The 23,186-nt window shown below is 38.0% G+C and overlaps 3 protein-coding genes across 9 annotated transcripts; 2 read left to right on the top strand and 1 right to left on the bottom strand.

Annotated features, from left to right (window-relative positions):
* Nucleotides 1–3,294: 3,294 nt before the first annotated feature.
* LOC103988227 (protein GAMETE EXPRESSED 1) lies at nucleotides 3,295–5,658 on the top strand. The gene is made up of 7 exons (XM_009406780.3): nucleotides 3,295–3,773; nucleotides 3,860–4,447; nucleotides 4,538–4,664; nucleotides 4,755–4,941; nucleotides 5,013–5,169; nucleotides 5,264–5,337; nucleotides 5,427–5,658. The coding sequence occupies exons 1-7, from the start codon at nucleotides 3,295–3,297 to the stop codon at nucleotides 5,624–5,626; spliced, it is 1,812 nt and encodes a 603-aa protein (XP_009405055.2). The 3' UTR covers nucleotides 5,627–5,658.
* A 2,424-nt stretch (nucleotides 5,659–8,082) lies between these two features.
* Nucleotides 8,083–9,386, top strand: LOC135641189 (transcription factor MYB1-like). Its single transcript, XM_065156355.1, has 3 exons — nucleotides 8,083–8,261; nucleotides 8,335–8,464; nucleotides 8,653–9,386. Exons 1-3 carry the CDS (start codon nucleotides 8,129–8,131, stop codon nucleotides 9,215–9,217), a joined length of 828 nt encoding a protein of 275 aa, XP_065012427.1. The 5' UTR covers nucleotides 8,083–8,128; the 3' UTR covers nucleotides 9,218–9,386.
* Nucleotides 9,387–11,591: 2,205 nt separating this feature from the next.
* On the bottom strand, nucleotides 11,592–22,522 carry LOC135581778 (uncharacterized). Of its 7 annotated transcripts, none has more exons than XM_065156349.1 (9): nucleotides 22,384–22,522; nucleotides 21,699–21,840; nucleotides 20,103–20,253; nucleotides 17,401–17,456; nucleotides 15,143–16,141; nucleotides 13,270–13,398; nucleotides 12,354–12,644; nucleotides 12,162–12,218; nucleotides 11,592–11,901 (listed from the first exon to the last, which is right to left on the bottom strand). In XM_065156349.1, the coding sequence occupies exons 2-9, from the start codon at nucleotides 21,813–21,815 to the stop codon at nucleotides 11,734–11,736; spliced, it is 1,968 nt and encodes a 655-aa protein (XP_065012421.1). In that variant the 5' UTR covers nucleotides 21,816–21,840; nucleotides 22,384–22,522; the 3' UTR covers nucleotides 11,592–11,733. The 7 variants fall into 7 exon arrangements, with proteins under 7 accessions (XP_065012421.1, XP_065012419.1, XP_065012422.1 ...); XM_065156347.1 differs by lacking the exon at nucleotides 22,384–22,522 and adding an exon at nucleotides 22,186–22,353; XM_065156350.1 differs by lacking the exon at nucleotides 22,384–22,522 and adding an exon at nucleotides 22,186–22,353 and having other exon boundaries at nucleotides 15,143–16,108.
* Between the last annotated feature and the right edge of the window lie 664 nt (nucleotides 22,523–23,186).

The raw sequence follows: 23,186 nt of genomic DNA, 5'->3' as shown, positions 1-23,186 counted from the left end.
TCTCAAACAAGTTTGATGGTATTTTAGGCTGTGAATGAGATGGTTTCTGCAAACCTATAACCAAATTGTAAGACACCATCGAAAGCGCCTTGACGTATATTATGAACGCTGATTTCTAATTCAACTATTTCATATGCAAAATCTTTTTTGCGCGTAGCGTTGATTATTATTTCATTGGATATGTATAAAGTTTGGTAAAACTATATATATTTATTGTTTATCATATGAAAGATGCCTTGTTGTCCATGTGTACAATGCAATTAATATCATTATTAAGATAAATGAATGAGATTTAAGAAAAAAGTTAACATTTAAAATGCACCCTAATTGTCACTATCTGATGAAATCAATTCAAAATGCTCAACTAAATTTAAAAATAATATATTTATCAAGCTCTTATAAGTCAATCTTAATTTTCATCCACTTTTTGAATGTTAAAATTAATACCAATTATCACGTTAATATCATTCTTGAACTATTAATTTAAAATATTTTAGCTTAAAATAATAATAATAATAATAATAATAATAATAATAATAATAATATACTCATTACATCATTGTAAGTAATTCTTAATCTTTGTCTACATAACTAATAGTGATATTACGATAATTATTTACATGAAACTAAACCGCCATTTGTATTTATGAATTATATATATAATTAAATAATTATAAATTATTGATATTGTAATTGTTTATATTGTATAATCTATGGAGAACATAAGGTACAAGAAAATTGGATTTGCATATGAGTACACAATTGGTGCCGAATAGTTAGTTTAGTTGATAAAGACTATATCATATGTCATATGTCATGATTATTGCATGCCCTAATATGTAAGCAACAAATCTGTCCTCTAATTATATATTCATGATTTCATTCTTATTCATGATTAGCTTCAACATAATTGATAAGATAAACCTATAATAAATTCAAGCCGAATTTTAATTGTGGATGAACAGTTATGATAAACAATTAAAGTCATTCGGGAAAATGATAAAAAAATTAAGATAAACCTAAGAAGAGAGCTGTTAATTTATTTAATATAGATTACAAAGAAGAAAAAAACTTTGATTTTTGAAAATACAGAGCAATTAAATTGAGTCCATTCTGATGAGGAGTCAAATATTTCATAGTGGTATGTTCAGAGCAATTAAATCAGATAAGTGGGATAGCAAAATTATTACCCTCCAAGTGAAATAAATGCTTTGCCATATTGGAGGGCCTCAAATTACTCGTCAACTCACATGCCATATTGTCTATGCAAACTTCAAAACTATGATTAATATGCATATGAATATCTCAATAAGATAATAGTTTTATATCTTGTCTTCATCATTTATCTTTTGCAAAGAAAATAAAATCTCTCGAGTGAATCTATAATATTTTGTGTGAGTGGCATTAATGGTGTAAGTCACTTATGGTCCTACATCAATAAGAATAACAATACTTTTGCTCGTAATCTTATAAACACTAATATTATTATTTTTTTGGAAAGATGATCCGCCCACCTAATATTTTGTATGATGACTCTTTGATTCTCTCTCTCTCTCTCTCTCTCTCTCTCTCTCTCTCTATATATATATATATATATATATATATATATATATATATATATATATATATATATATATATATATAATATTAGAAATATGTTTAATATAATTATTTTTATGCTCAAGTCAACATAATTTTTGAAGTGTAAGGATGGAAAGATTGAATCCTAGATAAAGAATATTTTAAGAATAAAAATATTTTCAAGAATATTTTGTTCATGTTTGCCTGACAAACCCATTTGATTGGTTCTTAAGTGCCGAGTTTTTATCATATCAGATGGAAAGTAATGCTTTAGATTAAAGATTGAAACAATTTGATTTGCAAATTAAGATTAATGGTACATGGCACTCCTTTTTACATCCTATGAACAATATCTCGAGGAATACAAGAACAAGAATGTAATCCCAGAAGAAATATAAATGGACATAATCTTCAATCTGGTAGGTGGATTGTGATGCTAACTCAAGGAAAGATGTTAACCAATGCTTTTATTTTTCTTAATTATCCTTCACCCACATAATTTGCTATAATCAAATTAAGCTTATTTTTTTTAAACAAATAAATTATCTATTCTTTTGTTTGAATAAAAAATAGTAGGAATATCACAACCTCAGAGATCTTCTTTCTACAACACCATAAGTTGATCAATATGTGAGTTTTCCTATTAGTGCTAAGAGTAATATAAGACAAAGAGATTGATTGTATATGTACTTTTGGCTAAGACTGCTATGTTGATCAAAATATTTGGAACAAGTTAGGAAGATTATTAAGCAAAGTATAATAAATTGGCTAAAGGTTAATTTCTTTTCAGTCATCACAATGAGACATCTATCTATCTATGAAACCATGAGTCAGTCATATATGGGCTATTGGAGAGCACAGGTTGACCAAGTCAATTCAATTCAATTCTTCTTTTAGTGGAATTAGATGACCTTTTCCAGTAAGGAAGGGTGGCTTCTAACTCCCAATCAAATCTCTTTGACTTTCCCAAGTAGGAAAGCAATACAGGCCGTCAGATCCTCCAATTCATTTATTACGGGCGTATCACCATAACTCCACCTCATAAAAGATCCCATTCCGGTTTAACACACGATTTAATCCCCCAGCCGACGCTTCTCGTCTCATGTGGTCGCGCCTCCTCCGAGAGCCGCCACTCGCGGGCAGCCATAAGTACCAAGTCGCTCCCCTTCTTCCATGCATCGACTTTTAGGAGACGGACGTCCAACACCCAAGTCGACGCCGGTTCATCTCTCTCTCTCTCTCTCTCTCTCTCTATAAATATGATTACGGACTATCTGAGGATGATGCTGTCTTTTGCGGCCGGCTCAAGAAATCCTGTTTAACGATTTGCTTTTGATGATTGTTTTGTCGTCTTCTTTTAATTGTTGTTCGGACTTTGCATATTTGTCTCGTTCCTCGTTGTGTTATTAGCACAGATCGTTCTCATAATAGTTCTAATAATTAGGAAGATGCCATGATCTTTTCCCGAGGAATTAACTCTGGGAGGTATTTATTTCTGTAACTTGATAAAGCAGCAAGTAATTGGCAGAATTTGCAGTCAGAATATGCTAAGTTTGTTCTATGCTAAATATGAGTGCACTCTGTGAATTTGTAATCGAAGTTAATAGTATCGTATGTTTGCATTGCGATCTGAGTGATCTTTCTTTGTTGACTGTCGATACAGGCTAAGCAATCAGCGTCTCCCAAAGTAACATTTGTCTGATCACGGTAAACATGCACATCTTGTTGCCGTTCCTCTTGGTTTGCTTGTGTGCTCAGAGCCAGAGCCTTTCGTGGCCCTTTTCTTCTTCTTCGTCGTCGTCACCATCATCTATAAGAGAATTGAACCAAGGCTTCCCGAAGGAGATCAGTGCTGCAACAGCCGAGTTCTCCATTGAAAGGCTCGACGACCGAAAGGGATTGAAGCTGGTGGAGAACGCAAGGAGAAAGCTGGTCGGAGCAAACAGTTGCTGGCAAAACGCTTACCGAAACCTTTTCTCTGGTTGTGCAGAGATCATAGCCGATAAAGAGAAGCAATCGAGATTAGCTTGGCAGCTCAGTGATTGCTTTCAGATAGACTCAGGGAGATCAGCTTTTCCGAGTTGTGATGCAGGGGCTCCGATGTTGAGATGTCTCAAGACGTTAGATGATGTGGAGCACAAGGTCTACCTCGAGTTCTTCTTGGAGACCAACTCCATCTGCCACCAGTTACAGTTAAGCATTGTAATACTCGATCACATCTTTGTTCATTCACAGTTCAGCATTCTAATGTTGAGATTGTTGAGTTGAATCTTTTCAGGACTGATGCATTCAAGCATGACACAGAGAGGTTGGTCAATGATTTACTGAGATCAGCTCAGTTTGCAGAACAGAAGTTGGATGTCATGGAAGAGAAATCCGAGCAGCTACTGCAGCACTCCGATAAAGTCCAGGATTCATTAGCTTCCATCAACCTCCAGAACCAGCAATTAGCCCAAGCATCAAGTGCTGTCGAGGCGCAGATCCATGACGTGTTGGAGCACTCCAAGGCGATCTTTGAGCAGTCCAAAGAGATAGCAGCTTCGCAGGTAGAGCTGCAAGGAGGACAGCTCGACATGAAAGAGAAGCTCATCTCCGGCATGGCAAGCTTGCAGGAGTCCTACAAGAGTTTGGATGATGGGATGCTGAAGCTAAGGGAGGAAGCTGTAGAAATCGAAAGAGAAATACAGGTAGTTGGGAGCTCCATGTCCTCAAAGATGCAGAATCTTCAAAGCAAAGCCGACGATATTGGTAGTGTTGCAGGCTTGTCCTTGGAGAAACAGAAGCAGCTTCTCGACAGGCAGGCTTTGGCCCTCGAAGGCCTCGATTTCCTCACCAAGTTTCAATCCCAAGCGCTTGAAGAAAGCCGGTAATGTACCAAATTCGCTTCGTTAATTCTATGAATCTGCTACCACATTGCTGAATCTGCTACTGCCACCTTTGCTCTCTCTCTCATCAGGGACACCTTGCAAAGACTAGCAGAGCTCGGTAACAAGCAGCAAGAGGAGCTACTCCTCGGACAAGAGCAAATCCAACAGGCTCATGACCGTCTGATTCGGAACTCTCAATCGATATTAGCAGCTCAGGTATGACACATGACAGCCATGCTTGAATCTGACTGACTGTTAAGCATTCTTCTCTTCCGGCGCATCAGACAGATTTGGCTTCTGTAACAGGAAGAATTCGAAACGAAGCAAGCAAACATTTTCGCTGCTCTGGACAAGCTCTTCGCGCTGCACAACGCAATTCTAGTAGAATCACGATTCATGAAGGCTTTCTTCTTCTACTCCTGCGTGATCTTTCTTCTCTACATGCTCACTAGTACGAAACAGACATACAGCATCCGAGCACGCCTTTACTTAGGTGAGACTCTGCGTTTGATTCTTTACATTTGCTGATCACAATTGATAGCATTGGATACCAAACGATTACAGGTCTCTGTACCACATTTGTGCTCGAGGTCCTCATCGTTCGATTTGGTGGCGATGACTTCGATCAGCAGTCTCGAATCATGTCCAAAGTGTTCCTAACTCGATCCTCGTTTCTGGTTGCTTCAACCATCCAAATCATTCATTCTTTGTTTACCTACAGGTGACAATACATCAACAGAATTTGTAATTTGTAGCTTCTCTTCAAGAAAAAGAAAAGAAATCATGGATTTGAGATCACATATTTGCCTGTGCAGAGACTATGAGATATTAAATCATCAGTTGCTGCTAACGTTGGTGGAGAAGGTTCGGATAATGGAACAAAATGAAGGTCTGTAATTGCATCACTCAAGTTGACATTGCCATTGTAGATAGATTATCTGTAGATTGAGCTTCTGAACACTGATGGATGTGGTGCAGGAAACAAGTTCTTGGCTTTCGGCTCAGAGAGTGACATAAGTGTGAGCCAGTACTCATGGATGTACGATGAGTTGCCGGAAGACGTCGATGACAAGGTTGATCCAGATTATATATTTCCGGAGGAAGAAGTTGGGGAGAATTCCATCACTGTAATCTCAGACAGCAGAAAATACAACCTTAGGCCTCGTCGTAGGCAATGAACTCTCAATTGTTATTGTTCCTTCTAACAAGTTCTAATATAATGACTCATATGATACTAATCGAATAATTCAAATGTTTCATGCTTCTACCTCACAATCCACACCATGGGTTGAACTGTCCACATCATCCATGCATGCTCTCTCTTGTCCTTAGTCTGTGTCCCTGTTTCTGTGTGTGGAAAATCCATGATTCTTAGACCACATGCATCATTTACTGTCAATCTTCATTAAGGCACCTAAATTACTGACTATTTATTGGTCATTCGCAACTGTCCATTTCTGATCTCACTAACTATCCTGTAATGAGATGAGACAAATGGATGCTTCTTTTACCCAGTTTAAGAAATAGCAAAGAACCCTTCCTTTTGACCAAATGCTCTTGTCTTCATCAAAAACCTTATTGTAGTGCAGTACCATTTTTAACTCTCATACTGTGTCCAATTCTAAACCATGTCATCATATATTACTACTGGATTCATTATATCATCTTACTGACATTGGCAAAATACTCGATCCAATTAACTATCAGCTTACCCAAGAAGAGAGGCACAAACACCTCACAACTTGAGCATTTCAGCTATCTAGAAGTCTCTTACTATAGAAATGAAATGGGAAGAATCCTAAGTCTCTTACTATAGTTTCTCTTGCACTTGATGTACTGTTTTAGGCGCCAAGTACAACTCTTTTTGTATGGATGGTACACTGTGACTTGCCTTACGACTATGCCTATTCTCAGTTTTCCTGAAAGTGAACTGCTCCCCAAGTCCTTCAGCAACTCGAGAGGGACCTCTTAATCAATGCGTTATCGATGGTATCTGAGCTGATATGCAACTTTCGTGAGTAACAAGAAAGAGAGAAGAAACACAGAGCGAATTGCTCGACAAAGGCAGGCAAAAGAGATGAGCAGTCAAGAAAAAACAACAGATGAGGAGTTCTTTCACTGACTCATCCTTCTACCCGACTTGTCATGGCATAACCATCTCAGAAGCTTCTGAATCAGACCAAAAAAGGAACCAAGAGCTCAAAATTTCTCATCAAAATCTCGATCGCCGTATGCTTATACTAATTTGTTCCGACAATCTAAATCAAACGATCTTGCACCGCGTTGTCATCATCACTCATGATGATGTTTTCAGTATGAGATACTGCTTTTGGATGAAAGAACGTCAGGTGGAAAGTCTTATCTTATCTAATCAAAGCATTCCATCTTAACAAAGAGAACATCCTCACTTTTGAGCCACCAGTGGGGTGAAGGCGCCAATGTTTCCTGGAAAAGCCGAGAAACTTAGACCTTGTTTACACCACGCGTGAAGTAGGATGTTATGGACCACAGCAGACTATGCCATCAAAGAACTAAATCATAGATGTTAAAGATTTTATTCCATAACGCATAGATAGATACTAAGAGATCCTCCTACAATTTCTGTCATCCAAATCCTGAGAATTCAGCAGACATCAACACTAGAGTGACTTCGGTGGCAGCCTCATCCAAATCACAACCTTCAACTAGTCATACATACAGATAGAGCTGGAAAGCAAGCTAACAAGTCTTTGATTACGCTTCCACTGGTGATAGCGATACCAAAGCCACTTGTGGCGGCTACTCTTTTTCTTCAAATAGCAGCCTATACATGCACGATAGCAGCCGAAGCATTATCATGTTCGGGTTCAGTGTATGTTGAAGGTTTGTTGACGCTTCTATTTTAATGATCATATTTGTATATTACCGATATGTCATGTGACCTCCAAATCCATAGGTATAATATAATTTTGGCTTGATATAATCCAAACTGGGAAGAGAAGACATCATTCTGAATCCCCCATTCCCAAGTTCATCGTGTTGTTTTGTGTTGATTAATGACATAATCAGTGGAGTGATCATCCAAAAATTTTGTTCAGTGATGGTAGTTCTTCGTCATAATGTGTGCCATCTTCGAGTTCTTCAAGTTGCAGACCGTTCGGAGCATTCATCATGCACAATCTTTGAATACTACATCGAGGAAGTAGGATTCCACCATGGTATATAGATTTCAGCTTTGCAGTTCATCTCAGTCTTCTCTTGAATCGTGCAGATTACTGCTCCATGCTAATGTCTGAAGACTTCTATGGTTCTTCAAATTACTAGCAATAAACGCTGCAAGAATAGTATGCCGAAAGTGCTAAGCTTCCATTTGAGATATCAGACTAAATGAAATATAGGAGTTAGGTATAAGGAGCAGTATCTTTAGTGTGTACACAGAACCATCCATATTCTATCGCTATCCATTTGCTGATGCAGCACATTACAAGTTTGTTTTATGGCCATCCATGTCAAGCTTTCCAACTTCCATCTAACCTGCCATCTAACTTTCAAATCCTCCTCTCAGTCCGTATTCATGGTCCAGCTCAGTGAAACATGGTCATTGGGGTGTGCCACCTATAAATACCGAGAAATGATGACTCTTCAATCAACACACACAAGCTAGCACTGAGAGAGAGAGAGAGAGAGAGAGAGAGAGAGAGATGGGAAGGAAGCCATGCTGTGCAAAGGAGGGGCTTAACAGAGGGGCATGGACAGCTCACGAAGACCACATCCTCAAGTCCTACATTGACACCCATGGAGAAGGCAAATGGAGGAGCCTCCCCAAGCGAGCAGGTGCAGCACCGAGTAATTAGGTTCCTTGGAACACATATGGTACTTCCGACTGAACATGAACGAACTTGTGCAGGTCTAAAGAGATGTGGGAAGAGCTGCCGTCTGCGGTGGCTCAACTACTTGCGGCCGGGTATTAAGCGTGGCAACATATCCGACGACGAAGATGAACTCATCATCAGACTCCACAAGCTCCTCGGTAACAGGTACTCACCGATTTCTTGTGGTCTTAAAGATACGTACTACGTTTTATAACTCAGAACATGTCAATTCGATTGTTTGTTGTTGATAATAGATTTGACACAGTGGAAGAACGTGTTAAGAACAACAGGATTTCAGCATGCAAATGTAGAAATCTAAACTATAATTAGTGTTTCTTCAATGGTGGACGCAGATGGTCTCTAATTGCAGGAAGACTGCCAGGGCGAACAGACAATGAAATCAAGAACTACTGGAACACCACACTGGGGAAGAAAGCTTACGGCAAGGCATATCAACCAAAGCCCTGCATGAGTAATAACTCCGCCGCCGGTCCAGCTGCGATCACAGCGAAAGCCGCCCCGGATCACACGGCCGTCGTCGTCCAGACCAAGGCCCAGAGGTGCACCAAGACATTCTTCCACCACGACCAAGCACTACTCGTGTCGTCATCTACCCATCAACAGCATCTTCAGCCGGCATCGAAGCCGTCCATGAGCCCCCCGAAAGCCTCTCCTGATGCTCCTGCTAATGCCGACCCGTCCCGTGCCGCTGGTGACCTCCCACTGACAGTAGGTGAAGAAGACGAGGATCCCTGCTTCAGCATGTCTCTCGATAGCACGTTCCTTCTCAGTGGCCTCTCCACCGAGTTCTGGATGGAGAGTGATTCCCTTCAACCGCACATTGAGTTCAATCTCAGTTCAGTTGCAGCTTTTCTTGACGCAGACGACGACTGGCTGAACTGGACACCAAGTTGTTGAGGAAAGAGATTCCGATGTGGTGCAAAGCAATAAGAAAGTTTGATGGGGAAATCTCACTCAAAAGGAAAAGGTGAAAAGAAATATGACTGTACAACTCATTTTGCGTGTAGTTTTTGCACAATCAAAATATGGTGTCAAAATCACCAAAATAAAATTTTCTTGTTGGAAATATTCATACGTGTATGACATGATAGTCTTATATAATTAAGAATTAAAAAGCTCATATTATATATGTAAGAATTAAAGAGACATTATAAAATAGCATCTTATGATGGGAGATATAAAATAGCATCTTATGATGGGAGATATATGGAAGAACAGAAAATTATTTTGAACATGTTTTTGTTCTTGATGGTCAGTTCCAATAAAAGAAAGGGAAAATAATGCATGCATGGCTTAGGACTTGGACTGTGACAATCGCAATTTGCCTTCACAGCCACACAGCTTCCATCAGCAGACAAGATTCACTGATCATATTTGATTTAGGCTGTGACATCCAAAACTCTGAACCAGAAACAGACAACTGTTCAAGGCTTCACGACAAGAACATACACAACGTGATTCTTGTCTTGTCTTCGGAGAGATTTCTACGAGCGCAATTTAATCTCTCCTGTCCCAGAAAAAAGAGAGCAAAAAATCATCTGCCCTGAGATAAGAATCAAAAGCAGCCAAGCATGCAGGCCCAGCAATCAGGGAACAGAAGCACGATAGCAAACGTCCAACATGCCGATGACCCCATGGAAATTACCTCTGCAAACCTTAAAAAGCATCCAAGAAACGTCTCGCTTTCAGAACAGAAAAGGACTGTCCTTCCATTGCCGATGTGCAGACCACATGCATTCAAGAGTGTCGGATCCCACGAGATCAGCATATGACATTATTACTATTACCATTACCTACCGCGCTGACAGTCAATGGAAGGGCAGCTCTCTGCTTGGAAGAAGTCATGGCGTGGGGAGATGATGAAACTCGTACGAGAAGCTGTGTCCTGGAATCAACTCCATCAACCATCGTATGACGACGAGTAGAAGCAGTGAACAAATTCTTGATATATGCTCAGTATTCGAGTTCCGTCAGTTGATTAAGCTGCCGATGGAAATGACGAATCACACGTCCTTGATCTGAAGACATGACAGTAGGGAAAAGTAAGTCTCTGCAGACTCCACATGTACCGCCGGCTCGAATCTGCCATCTCTGTTCTCACCAAAAGGTCTCGGTATGCGCCAAACTGGTCATTCTCTTTCCATCCTTTTCCTCGGCGCCACCAGCGTTGGCGCCACACTCGCATCTCCATTAGCCTAAGTCAAATAATTATTGCCGACGACTACATGATGGCACAGCCGGCCAACGATTGATCGATCCCAAGCTTACTGCCTTCTGCAATGGCGAATAGATTGGAGGGCTCGATGGCATCATCCTGACGTATCTCTCAAAGAAAACTTCGCCTTCGAAATCCATCGGATCACATCGAGATATTGGAGCATGGATCTTCCAACACAAGTTCCGTAAAGCATAAAGTTTGGTCCTGGGGAAAGTACTTCTCTGATGGAAGGTGAGATCACGGAGCACCAGACTCAGAACATGTGAGATATTGCTTTCTCGATTCGAGAGATGCATCTCTTCCTTCGGGCCAAATGAAAAGGACCCCACAGAAACTGTATGTACTTATTTCCGGAGCTGTGGCGGAGTTGGCAGTCAGATGATGCGTCGTGTTCGAGAATCCTTCTATTGAGGTTGAAGCACAGAATCCATATTGGAGTGTATGAGATGTCGCCACCAGCAAATTTCAAGGAAACCAAATTTAATCAACATGATTGAAGGCCACTATCAGAATTTTCTTGACCTAAAAAAGCAACAAGAGGCAACTATTAGAATTCATCTCAAAGATCCACCAAACACCCATAATACGAGGTGATTATTTGTTAATCGATTGCATCCCCTAAATTGGCACATGTAAGTACATTTCTTTTGTGGGATCTCATTTTCTAGCATTTGAGAATGCTTAATTATAGTTACCTTTTAACTATAATTAAGGAACAACGCCTGCACTATTACTGGCAGATGGGTTTTATTGAGAATCATACAAAAAGAGATTTCAGTAATCACATTAAAATAGATTTAACTATTGCATTTTTTTTAGTACATGGATAATCAAATAATTTAAAATTAATAATTTTATTCAGATTAGCCAACCGTCTCTTTAATAATATTATTCACGTTGAACATAAATATTAGAATTGTTTAATTAATTAAAGAAAAGAAAAAACAGCACCTAGAATTCAACAGAGAAAGACTCGTAGGGTTTTACCGGTGAACAAAGCTCAATAGGGAGAACATCCAAGAATATGTTGAGAAGCTGATCCTGGCAAGTTGCTGAGTCTGAAAATAGAAGCAGATGGTGGAAGCTCCTGAGTTGCATGCATAAAGCACATCATGACCATTGTACATATCACAATACATAAGTGACCAAATCATTAGCTTAAAAAATACTCATAATTGCTTTGTTTACATGGGTGTTACAAAAAACCAGATCCTTCTCCTTGTAGCGGTCTGCCTCCACGGCCTGCAAACTTCTTTGGGCTAGGTTTGATTCCAGTCTGTGTCTGCAATTTTGCCAATTCCCTTACCTGAGATAGAATGGGTGTTGGTATTGGTACAGAAGTCTGTTTGCCAAAGTTCTTTGCCTGCAGGAACACAGAAAAAATGACCAGCATAAATGAGTTACTATCTCTTTTCAAATGAATCACAACCAAAACTGCCAGTCAGCCTCGAGTAATTATAATCAATAAAAGAATAAAAGATCCTAACTACTTAATAAATCCTTAAGGGAAATGGGTGCTAGTAGTTATCTCAAGGAAAAGATGCATCTTCAGGTCGGTTTCATAGACGGAATGGAAGGATCTGTTAAATAAAATACACAACTAAAACAACTCATGAAACTCACCTCTTTCTTAGTAGGGTATTGTGCTAAGCTGGCCCTCAGTAGGTTCCTCCATTTATCCTGAAGAAAGAAAAAACAACAAACAGTTATATTAATAACATTAAAGTTCAAACATACTTCATCTTCATAAGTTTGCTTGATTATGAGATATTAAAATTCCTGATTCAGAGGTTGACTGTGTAGTTGAGAACTTGCCTTAAGATCAACAGAGGTTCGATAAGAATAAGAGGCAAAGGCTAGTCTTCTGATCTCGGACCACCTTCCAGCTCCGTACTTAGCTACTCCATCGACTAGCTTCCGAACCTCACATAAAGTCCAAGCCCTATGATGCTTCCTCCTTGCGCTACCCTTAGGTGCTGGCTGTGTATTAGCATTACCGTATGTTGTATCTCCATTTGCATCTAATCCTTTATGGTGAAGATCTAAATCCTCTTCACAATTCAATGTTTTTGTATTCATTTTCACGTCCCCTTCACCAGCAACACTCTGGCACATGATGAATTCTATTGAGTAACATTGCCAATTTAAAATTCCAATGTGTGCATTCAGCAGGTTCAGGGTCATCAAAGATTGATGTATATTCATGTTTAAGACCAAAGGCTGATGCCCACAAAAACTACAGAGGCAAGGCAAAAGACATTGAGTTGTCATAACTAAGCATGGGTGGATCCAGAAGAAAAAACAAAGCTTTAATATTAATACGAGATGATAAAAATGTGTTTGTGAAATCCTAGTTGGCATAGACTAAAATATTTTTAGTTCGTTTAAAAAGAAAATGTGAGATCATCAAATCTTAAAGCCAAGTGGTTGGTACTTCTAACATTTTCCTCCACTCTGAAAGACCATCTTTTTTTATAGGGAAGTTTTCAGGACTCGTTAGATTCTAAAAAGTAAATAAAGAAGTCAGCGTAGAATTGGGCCTGGGAACATGTGGCTTCAGAGACTCTGTTCCATATAAATTGAAAAAGAACAACCTTATAATGACACCAAAGCCTACCCTCTAAGATTCAACAGTAATTAAAAATCTTGTTGAAAATACACAGAGCATTCCACTTGCTACACAAAGGTGAACCATGAATAGGGCTGCATGATAAGTTACATATTGATTTACCAGCTGTAATATCTGCACTGGAACAGATACGATTTCCCTAGATCTGCTTCCATTACCGCTGCCTTCTTCCAGTGCAGGAATCATAACAGCTGCTTTTACCATGTGAGAGATGGTAGCAGGGTTGTATTCCTGCAAACAGGAATAAAGGATAAGGTTTACAAAACAAGAAAACGCCAAGGAAGTTTTCCACTTTGAGAAAGTAATTCAATTATCATAAAGAACAGGCCTTTTGAAAGCTTTCTCAAGTTCAAAAAAGTCAACTTATTGAGGTAAATAAGAATAAAGTTCCTGTTACATAATTCATCAAAAAGACAGAGCATTCTCATGTACTTTTATTGTTCTATGATTATATTGTTCATCAAATCTGCATGGTGCCATACTCGAATGATTCACTACAATAGTGTTATAGAACCCCATTCTAGGTTCAGCTCAAACTCCACCAACAATCAACAATGATACTAAAAACAAGTCCAGTCAAATCAGTTTCAGTTAAATGAAACTTGGATCATGCAAATAGATGGTAAATGAATGGAGATTCTTATTAATATCGTCGAATGATGTGTTCCATCTTTTTAGGATTCATGTATCATCCATAAAACAAGCAATAGATACATGCCTGTTAGGATTCAAAAGTTTATTGCAAACTCTTAATAATATTGAATAGATCTGTACAAAGTCCAACATAAGAACTGACAAGAAGCATGAAATTTCATATAATGTTGGGTTCTGGTCATCCACAAATGAACATGAACCTAATTTAAGCCATTACAATAAACTAACCCTGAAGATAATTATATTGAAAATGAAACATGCACGTATGGAACTATTTCAATATAATTTTGAGTTTCAGTTCAAGGACATGGTTTTCATTTGACAACGTATATCATTTGCGTACTCATAATCAAATATGAGAAGATTTTCAATCAATATTAGTTTGAAAAATAGCACAAAAAACATTTCTCCATATAAATAGGATGTTTATGCGATGACAACCTTGGCAAACACTTGCTTTACATGGTAAGGTGAAAAAATATACAACCCTCAGAAACTTACAAATCAAGTGAATGGATGGTACTTCTCAGACTTCAGAAAGATTAAGAGTCAAAGTCAGCATTAACAATTTTAAATAATCTCTCCTGTGGATATCCAGAGTTCCTCATGGGTCATGACAATGTTTGCTCATTGATAATGCAACTTATTTTTCGTCATTGCAATTAATGGTAAACAACCATAATCTCAGCGCATGGAACCCAATGTGACTTATAGCAAGGAAAACCTTTCAGGGCTGGATACTACTAGACAAAGAGTCTCATAGTACCATCAGGGACAGGAGAAAAACCCTGGTGAGTATAATAGAACAGGAAAATGTGAGCTCCCAAGCAGTGGGAAAAGCAAAAGTCTGTTGATTGTAAAGGTAATCTCTGGTTTTATTCAATAACTAGAGAAATGGCATGATTTGCAGGTGACTGTCTTGGAAGGAAAGCCTATTGCTCATGTCTTTGGTGGTCATAACTTTGTATTTTATGGGTAAAAAAAACTGTGGCCCCTTATTGTCCAGTTCAGAGGATAACGTCCACTATAAGGAGTCGCTTCCAAGAGTGTAGATACTGCTGTATTGGCTAAGTACAATAATGGAAAGGATTTCCAGCCAAGTTTCCTATGGATGAAATAACACATTACAAATGTTAATCTATTATTCATTCACTAGAAAAACAAACATGCAATAGAAGTTATGAATATCACGGAAAAGATATATTCTGGTTTTAATTAACTTACAAATAATTAGAACTCATCATTATGACAAACAATAATGTGCAGTAACATTAAGGCATGGCCAAAAACAGGACCATGCATAATTAAACAATTTACATACCATAAGATCCACGAAATTCTTCCTAGGTTGCCTTCTTCTGGTTCTGAGCACATACGGTACCTCAAAACTGAATCCTCCCACAGATATATGCCTGGTTGAAAAGATTCTTCTTTGGGTTTTACCATCACAAACGGGCTTGATCTGACGTTTTGAAGGGAAATGACTATGTTCAGAAATTTTCACGCATGAATATGATTTAGCAGTACATTCCCTGGTCTCAAGCTCCGAGAGTTCCTCAATATATCGCTTCGTGGGCTTCCGCATCCTTTTGGCAGCACAGTGCTCCATTTGACAATTTTCATCATTCACATCATGATTTGAGGGTGATAATCCAAGTCTTTTACCAGACAATTGTTGGTCTGTCATATTGTTATTCAAGCTGGTTTTAAAATCTTGGGGACTGGCATTTATTACATGAATGTTCATAGATAAAGATTCAGCTTCATTTTTGGACTGTTGCAATCTTTCAGGTTCTCCTTCTTTTGCCTCACTGAGAATTATTTTGTTGTCTTTGATAGTAAAACTTGTCGACGGAACATGACAGGAATTTGTTAACCCCATTGCTATCCGTCGCTTCAGCCACAATTTATCTTTAACAGAAGTCTGACGCCCAAAGGTAGTTCTAAAAGCTTCCTGAAGCTCCCGGATTGAAAAATTATCCAAGCAAATCTCTCCTCTTAGAATAGAAAAATCAGGGAATAAACTAGTGCAAGACTCAGAAATGGATGATTTACTAGATACTGCCTCGTTTGTGGGACCTGAGCATGTTTCAGCACTTCCTACCTCAAAATCGTGGATGCTATTAAGCTCCAGAGATCTTGGCATTATTTCCCTAGATGTAATCTCAGGTTGGAGCTTGTTATTACAGGCTTTAGAGTTCTTACATCTCTCAGATGCTGGATCCTCTATGGTCATACATTTTGGAGAATGATTAAATGATTCACCCGACAACAATAGCTGCTCTTCCTGTTTAACTTTTTGCAACATCACCTTTATATTCTACAGGATAAGATTAAATACAAAAGGAAACAGTATAAAGGAACATAGTTCAGGAGCAAGAATGTCATGCTGACAAAATATAATTAATTGAATTACTAACTAAATATGTAAGATAAAAATGAACAGCTACTAATCATAGACAAGCTAAATTTGTACCCACAGAAAAAAAGACCATTGGACGTCAACTTCAGATGCTTCTACTCTATAGAGGTACTCAATATGAAGTTGACATCATCAAGTTCAAATTATCGGCACATGCCAAGTTTAGGGAAAAAGAGACAGATAAACTGAATAAGGAATTTAATTGCAGTTCAACAGATCCAACCTGAAGTAAATAATGTGCAGATTGTACTAATCTAATCTTCAAAGGTGTTTAAGCATACAACTCTTAATAAGACTTGCTGATGACTTTGATTCCATGATATTTGTAACAATGAATGTAGATCCCTTTCTTACCTTCGACTACGTCAGGGACATTTAATACATTGCATAATGTACACCATATGATTGTTTAGGATTAGCAATAGCTAATATTTGAAAAGAAGTGTTAACTATCTTTCTAGCAGACACATCTGTACAGTCGTATATGTATTTTATCCATATGATGATAAATAGGCACAATTAGAATACACGAGTATGTATGTGAAAATATATGTGCATCTAGAAAATATTAGTTCTTCTCATGCACATATTTGCTTGTTTTCAATACAATCTCTACCTGCAAAGTTAGGCTGTGCAAGCCCTCATGCCTAAATTTGGCAAAGATAGACATCTGTTTATGTTGCACATTAGATCTGCAGTTCTTTTATATCAATTATAACTGTACTTTAAATGAGATATTTAAATGTGCATTCTGTAAATGGCCTCATTATGTTCCAGGAAGTAACCAAAAAAATATTGTTTTACAAATTTAATGTAGTTATCATAACAAGAGAAATGGTATTGATTTGCTTTCAATATGCTCATATCACCCATCAAATCCTGCACAGTGACTACAATTGTTAAAATAAATTATGATTTGCTTCAACATTTATGCCACATGCATATGAAAGCAAGATTTATCCAACGAACGGTTTCACTTGTATCCCCCCAAATACAACTTAAGTGAAAAGGCAGGGAATCCTGATAATTCCAACAAGCTTGGTCAACATTGCATCAAATAAGATGTTATGCAAAGGATGTTCTAAGACAACAAAAGGCAAGTACAAACTTGGTTCCTGTACTCATGCTTACGATGGATACCAAGAAGGAACACGTACCTCAAGCCTAGCATTCAACTTTTTCGAATCATCAGCATTCCCAGATTGAATGATTCCTGAGACATGGAACTCAGTGAAATATGAACCTTGATAACAGAGAAATTGCATATAATGAGAAACAACATGACTCCAAACATAATGAAAGCTAGTGGTTTGTTTACCTCAAGCAGTATTACAAATTACAACTTGTAAGCTAAGGTAATTATAAAAACATTATTTATTACTATCTGAGAAAATTACTCAATGACCAAAAAGACATCTGATATAGCAAGTAATCCAAGTAAAATAACTAAATATATGATGATCCAAGCTAGTGAACCACATAATCCTATCCCATGTACCACAGACCAAGCTAATTGGCATACCCATGCTGACACCTATACCACACCCAGAATGGCCCATGTTCCAGATAACTTTGTCTACACCAAAAATCAATTATTTAAACTGATAAATTGAGAGAGTATATAATCCTTTTGCACAGATCTCGGTAGAGCAAAATGGAAGAGGACACACTGAAAATTCACAATTTACTAATCTGTTAACTGCAGATGGCTACTACATGATGTAAGTAAAAAAAGAAAAAGTTTGAACAAAACAGTAATCGTACCTACCTTATTTGAAGTCAACTCTCATGCATGAAATATCTGCTAACATATCGAACCATGCTTTTATGTGTAAATTTCAAAATATTGCATGCATCTTACTGGAGAGTAGCAGAGGTAATCATCATCAGGAAAGCCAATTTGCTTACTATTGCCAACTAAATTATAGTTAATTTCTACTGAGAATAGAATATTTATATGTGATGTATTAGCTTAAGTTCTAGTTCATTTGTGACATAAAGTATATGTGACAAAATATTATGCACCCATCAAACATTAAATAAAAAATTGTCACAACATAAGCCTCCTGCAAGAGTTAAACATAAATTTCTACAAGATAATATTTAACCCACCTTAAGTTGCAACAAGTAAATATTTTATGCAAGCTCAAGATGAAGATATGGACCACAATACGAAATGATGATCACAGCCAGAGTAGGTTGTTGAAATGCAAATGATTGAATGACAAGAAATTCAAAAGATTTTGTACCCTGATGCATGAGGCTATCAATGCGGGGTTTAGGAAGGGTCAATATATGCAACTTTAGCCCTACAAGTAGAGAGGTCAATTCTGTGACTTGAAACCTTGACAACCAGGCTGCAAAATAGCAAACTTGTGGTGCTGCAAAGGTTTAAATCAAAAGATTTTTCCATGATGAAAGAAAATGCAGGAGTAAGGAAATCAGTAACACGTGGGTCTAGAGTACCCAAGGGAAAACTGAATTGTTTTTTTCTTTACAACAAAAGCAGCATTGTTGCCATGAGCTAGCTACTCTTGATTTGAAAAAGCATTTTAGGAAGGGAACAAGGAACAGAGTTAGGAGCCATAAACTATTCTGAAGATCTATTGCCTGCGCAACAGTGATTTTAGAAAGTGTTAGGAGCCAAAAGATGCCAAGGTCCGAAAACGCCCATGGCGCTAGGTGCTCGCCCAATCGAAGCGAGACGTTCTAAAATATTAAAATATTAAAATATATAATATTATTAATCTAATAAATAAATATTATTTTGTATAGTAATTAATAATCTACTGTTAACAACAGTTAGAAGGGAAGAGTATAATTGTTAAAAGGGATAAAAAAATATCACCTAGTGAAACCGACTATCATAAGTCAGAACTTAGAAGAGAAGCAACGAACAATAGCAACGATAGCGAAGTCACGGACAACAAGAGGCAACGGACAGCAGCGGAAGCTGAGGAGACTCGGTCGGTAACAGAGGAAGACTTGGAGGCAACGGGAGAAATCGTCAGCGACGAAGGCAGAGGGAGAAACTGTCGGCGGCGAAGGCAAAGGGAGAAATTATTGGCGGCAGAGGCAGAGGGAGAAAGCGCACGCTAGGGTTGGCAGTTGGGGTCGCGCGCAAGCTTGGAGGTAACTGCGTGCGTTAGTTGGTTCAATCGAACCAACTAACGCACATTTAATTGAACCTGGTTGCCTTATATCAATCGGGTGCTCAACGCTTGGGCTCGAGCGAGAACCCAGGCAACGCCTTATTGAAGCGCACCACCTAGCCCTTATATGAGGCACTCGAGCCTCGCCTCGACTCGCCTGAGCGCTTAGGCGACGACCTGAGCACCTTTTTAAATCACTACAGCGTAATATATTAATAATTTTGAAATACATAATGAGGAATCTTTGAACTTTGAACAGGAAGCATTTGCAACTTTTGGTTATTTATATCAGGCTCAAAATTAAATGACTTCATGTGTCCAACTATTAGCAATAGAAGAGATAACAACTCTTTTATTCTTTGTTCAAAATAAGGTAAGGTAGTATGATAACCAACAAAGAGAAAAAAGACGGTGAGAAAAAGTGTCTTCAATTTGGAAAGTAACTGAAGCTGAAGAAGTACCATCATTAAGGAAGAAAAGGACATCTTCATAGGCAAGGAGAAAAATGCAGAGTATGAGGTCCAGCCATAACCAGATACATCTCTCAAGAGCCTAGCATAAAATAGCCCAGAGGCTGATGACAAATAGAGTATAAACTTCACAACAATACCGAACATAAACAAAATGAAAAAAATTTGTTATAGATATATTACAATTGGGAAGAGTAGTTAAAACAGAAAACAAGATGCTATTCAATGACTCAATACCTTCCAAGTCAGACTTGGAGAAAACTTCACCGGAAAGACATCCTTTATCATTCCTGATAGCTTTAACTTCCCTCTTCTCACCTTCAAGCAACTGCTCTACCTCCATAACCTCGTCATCAGTAGCAGGAACTAGCCTTCCATCACCTTCAACCTGATGGAAAGATAACTTATGAGACATATGTCTCAGGATTTAGACACGGCAGATGGATAAGAGCTGGAAGTATCAAGATTCAATCATGAACCATAGGAGCAATTGAAACTGAAAGAAGGGACAAGGGTATAATTATCTTCTCTAAAGATGGTAGTATTATGAATTGTAAATGTAATCAACTTTAACCTTAATCTTTGTCATCTGGATTCAGGTCTATGAAGTCAGACCCAATAAAGCACTAAATTCTGATATAGATGTGGCACTGTCAAGGGTATATACTGATGAAGCTCATGAAGCTAAAGTAAATATTATGGAGTGACGTATTACTAAAGAATTGGTTGCAGTATAATTGATCAAATTGATGTTTTGTGCCTATTATTAAATGAATGGCCATGGTATTAGTGAAAGCACCTATTTTCGCACTAAACTTTCTTACCATCACTAAATTCTATGAAGAACTATGCCAAAAAGAGCATATTAAAAAAAACGGAAAACATACACAACTAAACGAGCTAACTAAATGAGGCTACCAATTACTTGATATTCTCCCTCCACTACCAAGTAATTTTCAGAAAGAGATTACTTCTGCACCTTCAAAATAAGATCAATTTGACCACAAGGCTAAATCAGCATTCAACCTCAAAATCAGTCTCCTCAGATTCCGTGCAGAAACAGTTTTATTCCCATAATAAGATCCACTATATTTTTCACAATGTCTGATAGAAGGCAATCTCAAGATTCTTCAAATATTTTACTGTTCTAAAGATCTATGAAGCAATGATCTTGCTGATCCACATTTCTATGAGCACCTTTCCATGAAATAATCTATATATTACATTAGACATTCCTTTTCTTGAATGGAAGTATAGCTTGCTTAAAAAGAGATAAAGGACCCAGCAGATTGCAAGAAAGCCCATTACTCAATTTTAATTGTCCACCTAAATTGCACTATCACCTGATGTTTTGTCCATTTCAACATAAGAAGATTTGTTTGGATGGATGAGATTGTCAATGTGTTAAAGTCGCAACCGGCAACCATCCATATTCCCTATTGATTCTCCCAATAGAAATTTACAGTATATTGTTCATGCATATTAAGACTTATGTACATATCAGTAATTAATGCTTTAATGAACATGTAGACCACTAAATGAAAGAGCCTTCCTTGTAAATCTCCAATACTCATCCTCAATGAAGATTTCAATTGAAACCACTCAATTATGCAAGTCAATAATATATAATATATATCCACAACACAATACACAATTTAGTATTTCAATATTTCAATTCTATAAGTACAATCAACTAAATGCAACTATTCCTTCTATTTCACAATATAATTATTAACTATATACATAAACAAGAGCTTCAAATAATCAAAATAAACACTTAGTCACTGAGTAAAAATTGTCAGCTAGCAACAAATAATCAACACTATCAATTACCCGAACAAGTTGGTAAACCACGGGCTCTGAATCGCAGGTCTTGTTATCGTTATTCTCTTTGTCACCCTTCTCATCGCTACCCACCGTATCAATGACGGTTCCAACTGAATGCCCCATTACATGCAACTCAGCTCAACAATTGCTGACAACCAAAAACGGGAAAAAAAAAAAAAAAGGCTCTATGAGACCTAATAAACAACTTATATGAAACTTTAAAATTAAAAAAAACCCACAAAAATTACAGAAAAAACAACGCAGCGGACTTGATCTCCAAGCATCATTTAAATTAGCTTCACCAAGCCAAAGAACCAAACCCTAATCACCAATTCTGATGGAAAACTACAATCAACTAGCACCAAACTTAAGAAATCACTTGCAAAGCCGAAATCTTGCATGTTGAGATGAAAATCGCCATAAATCCCCAGAAAAAGATGGCGTAAGAGACAAGAAAAGTAAAGATGTTGACTGAAATCGTATTAGAACTAACAAATTGGAAGCGGAGGCGGTTCAATTAGCACTGGGACCCAACAATTGTAGATCGAGAACAAGGGAAAGAAAGGAACTGAGGAAGGCAAAGGAAAGAAGGGGGAAAGACAAGGGGATTCGAATGGAACGGATAGAGACGAGAGGGGGATGAGCTGGGGGCGCTTCACACACAAGAGGGGGCGGGGGACGAACTATTTACCGTCGGGACCACGCGATTGAACGGTGATTAGAGCGGATACGGAAGACTTCAACGGCTGTGATGGACAGACGGGACTCTTTGCGGAGAGAAGGATGCAACCGGAACTGTCCTAATCGAGAGGAACTATGGTGGGTGAGAGTGCTGTGTGCATAAACCGTTTCTGCTAGCCTTGCATGGATGAGACGGTAAGAATGAGATCTTATTTATTCTTCATATCCATCCAATAATTTGATAAATTCTTTAAAATAATTTATATTTTTATTATTTCTTATAGAGTCTCCTTTTTACTTTATTTTCATATAACGTCCCTTCGTGATCATCTTTATCAATTTAGTCTTTTTATCTCCATTTGTCGTCTCTTATCCCGTCGCTCATCACTTTTTCTTCATTGTCTTTATCTTATCGTCTCCACTCCTACGATCGCTTTCTCTGTCGTGTCCTTGCAAACTAGCCCAATTCTAATTGCGACGAGACCCATAGATCCCTATCTTTTTTTTTTTTTCGATCCAGTATCAAATATAAGATAGTATATGAGCTAACGCTGCTTCATTAGTAACCTCCTCTCATCGCTAGTATCACCCTCATCCTACTTGACTTCTTCCCCTTCACCTTTCTCCTCCTCCCTTTACAATACTCTTGACATCTCTCCTCGCACCGATAGTTAGGAGATCAAGGCCACATATTGTCACATAGGGCTCAAGCACCATGTAGATGTTGTTGCGAACGACCACAAGACACTTTCATCAACAAGTTCATGCCAATCCATGTTACCTATGCTAGCCTATTCGGCGGGGCTAAACTTC

This window comes from Musa acuminata, chromosome BXJ3-6, assembly GCF_036884655.1.
Source record: "Musa acuminata AAA Group cultivar baxijiao chromosome BXJ3-6, Cavendish_Baxijiao_AAA, whole genome shotgun sequence".
In the NCBI taxonomy this organism is placed as follows: domain Eukaryota; kingdom Viridiplantae; phylum Streptophyta; class Magnoliopsida; order Zingiberales; family Musaceae; genus Musa; species Musa acuminata.
This window is presented reverse-complemented; position numbering and strand designations above follow the sequence as displayed.

Bases quoted from the DNA above. Each gene is read 5' to 3' on its own strand.
- LOC103988227 (XM_009406780.3), top strand. From the start codon at position 3,295: ATGCACATCTTGTTGCCGTTCCTCTTGGTTTGCTTGTGTGCTCAGAGC. The intron at 5,170-5,263 runs GTGACAATACAT...TTGCCTGTGCAG, and splicing joins CATTCTTTGTTTACCTACAG to AGACTATGAGATATTAAATC. The intron at 5,338-5,426 runs GTCTGTAATTGC...GATGTGGTGCAG, and splicing joins GATAATGGAACAAAATGAAG to GAAACAAGTTCTTGGCTTTC.
- LOC135641189 (XM_065156355.1), top strand. From the start codon at position 8,129: ATGGGAAGGAAGCCATGCTGTGCAAAGGAGGGGCTTAACAGAGGGGCA. The intron at 8,262-8,334 runs GTGCAGCACCGA...GAACTTGTGCAG, and splicing joins GAGCCTCCCCAAGCGAGCAG to GTCTAAAGAGATGTGGGAAG. The intron at 8,465-8,652 runs GTACTCACCGAT...TGGTGGACGCAG, and splicing joins CACAAGCTCCTCGGTAACAG to ATGGTCTCTAATTGCAGGAA.
- LOC135581778 (XM_065156349.1), bottom strand. From the start codon at position 21,815: ATGGGGCATTCAGTTGGAACCGTCATTGATACGGTGGGTAGCGATGAG. The intron at 16,142-17,400 runs GTACGTGTTCCT...CTTATCCTGTAG, and splicing joins AGTTGAATGCTAGGCTTGAG to AATATAAAGGTGATGTTGCA. The intron at 12,219-12,353 runs GCAAGTTCTCAA...TTCTTTCTTCAG, and splicing joins GAACCTCTGTTGATCTTAAG to GATAAATGGAGGAACCTACT.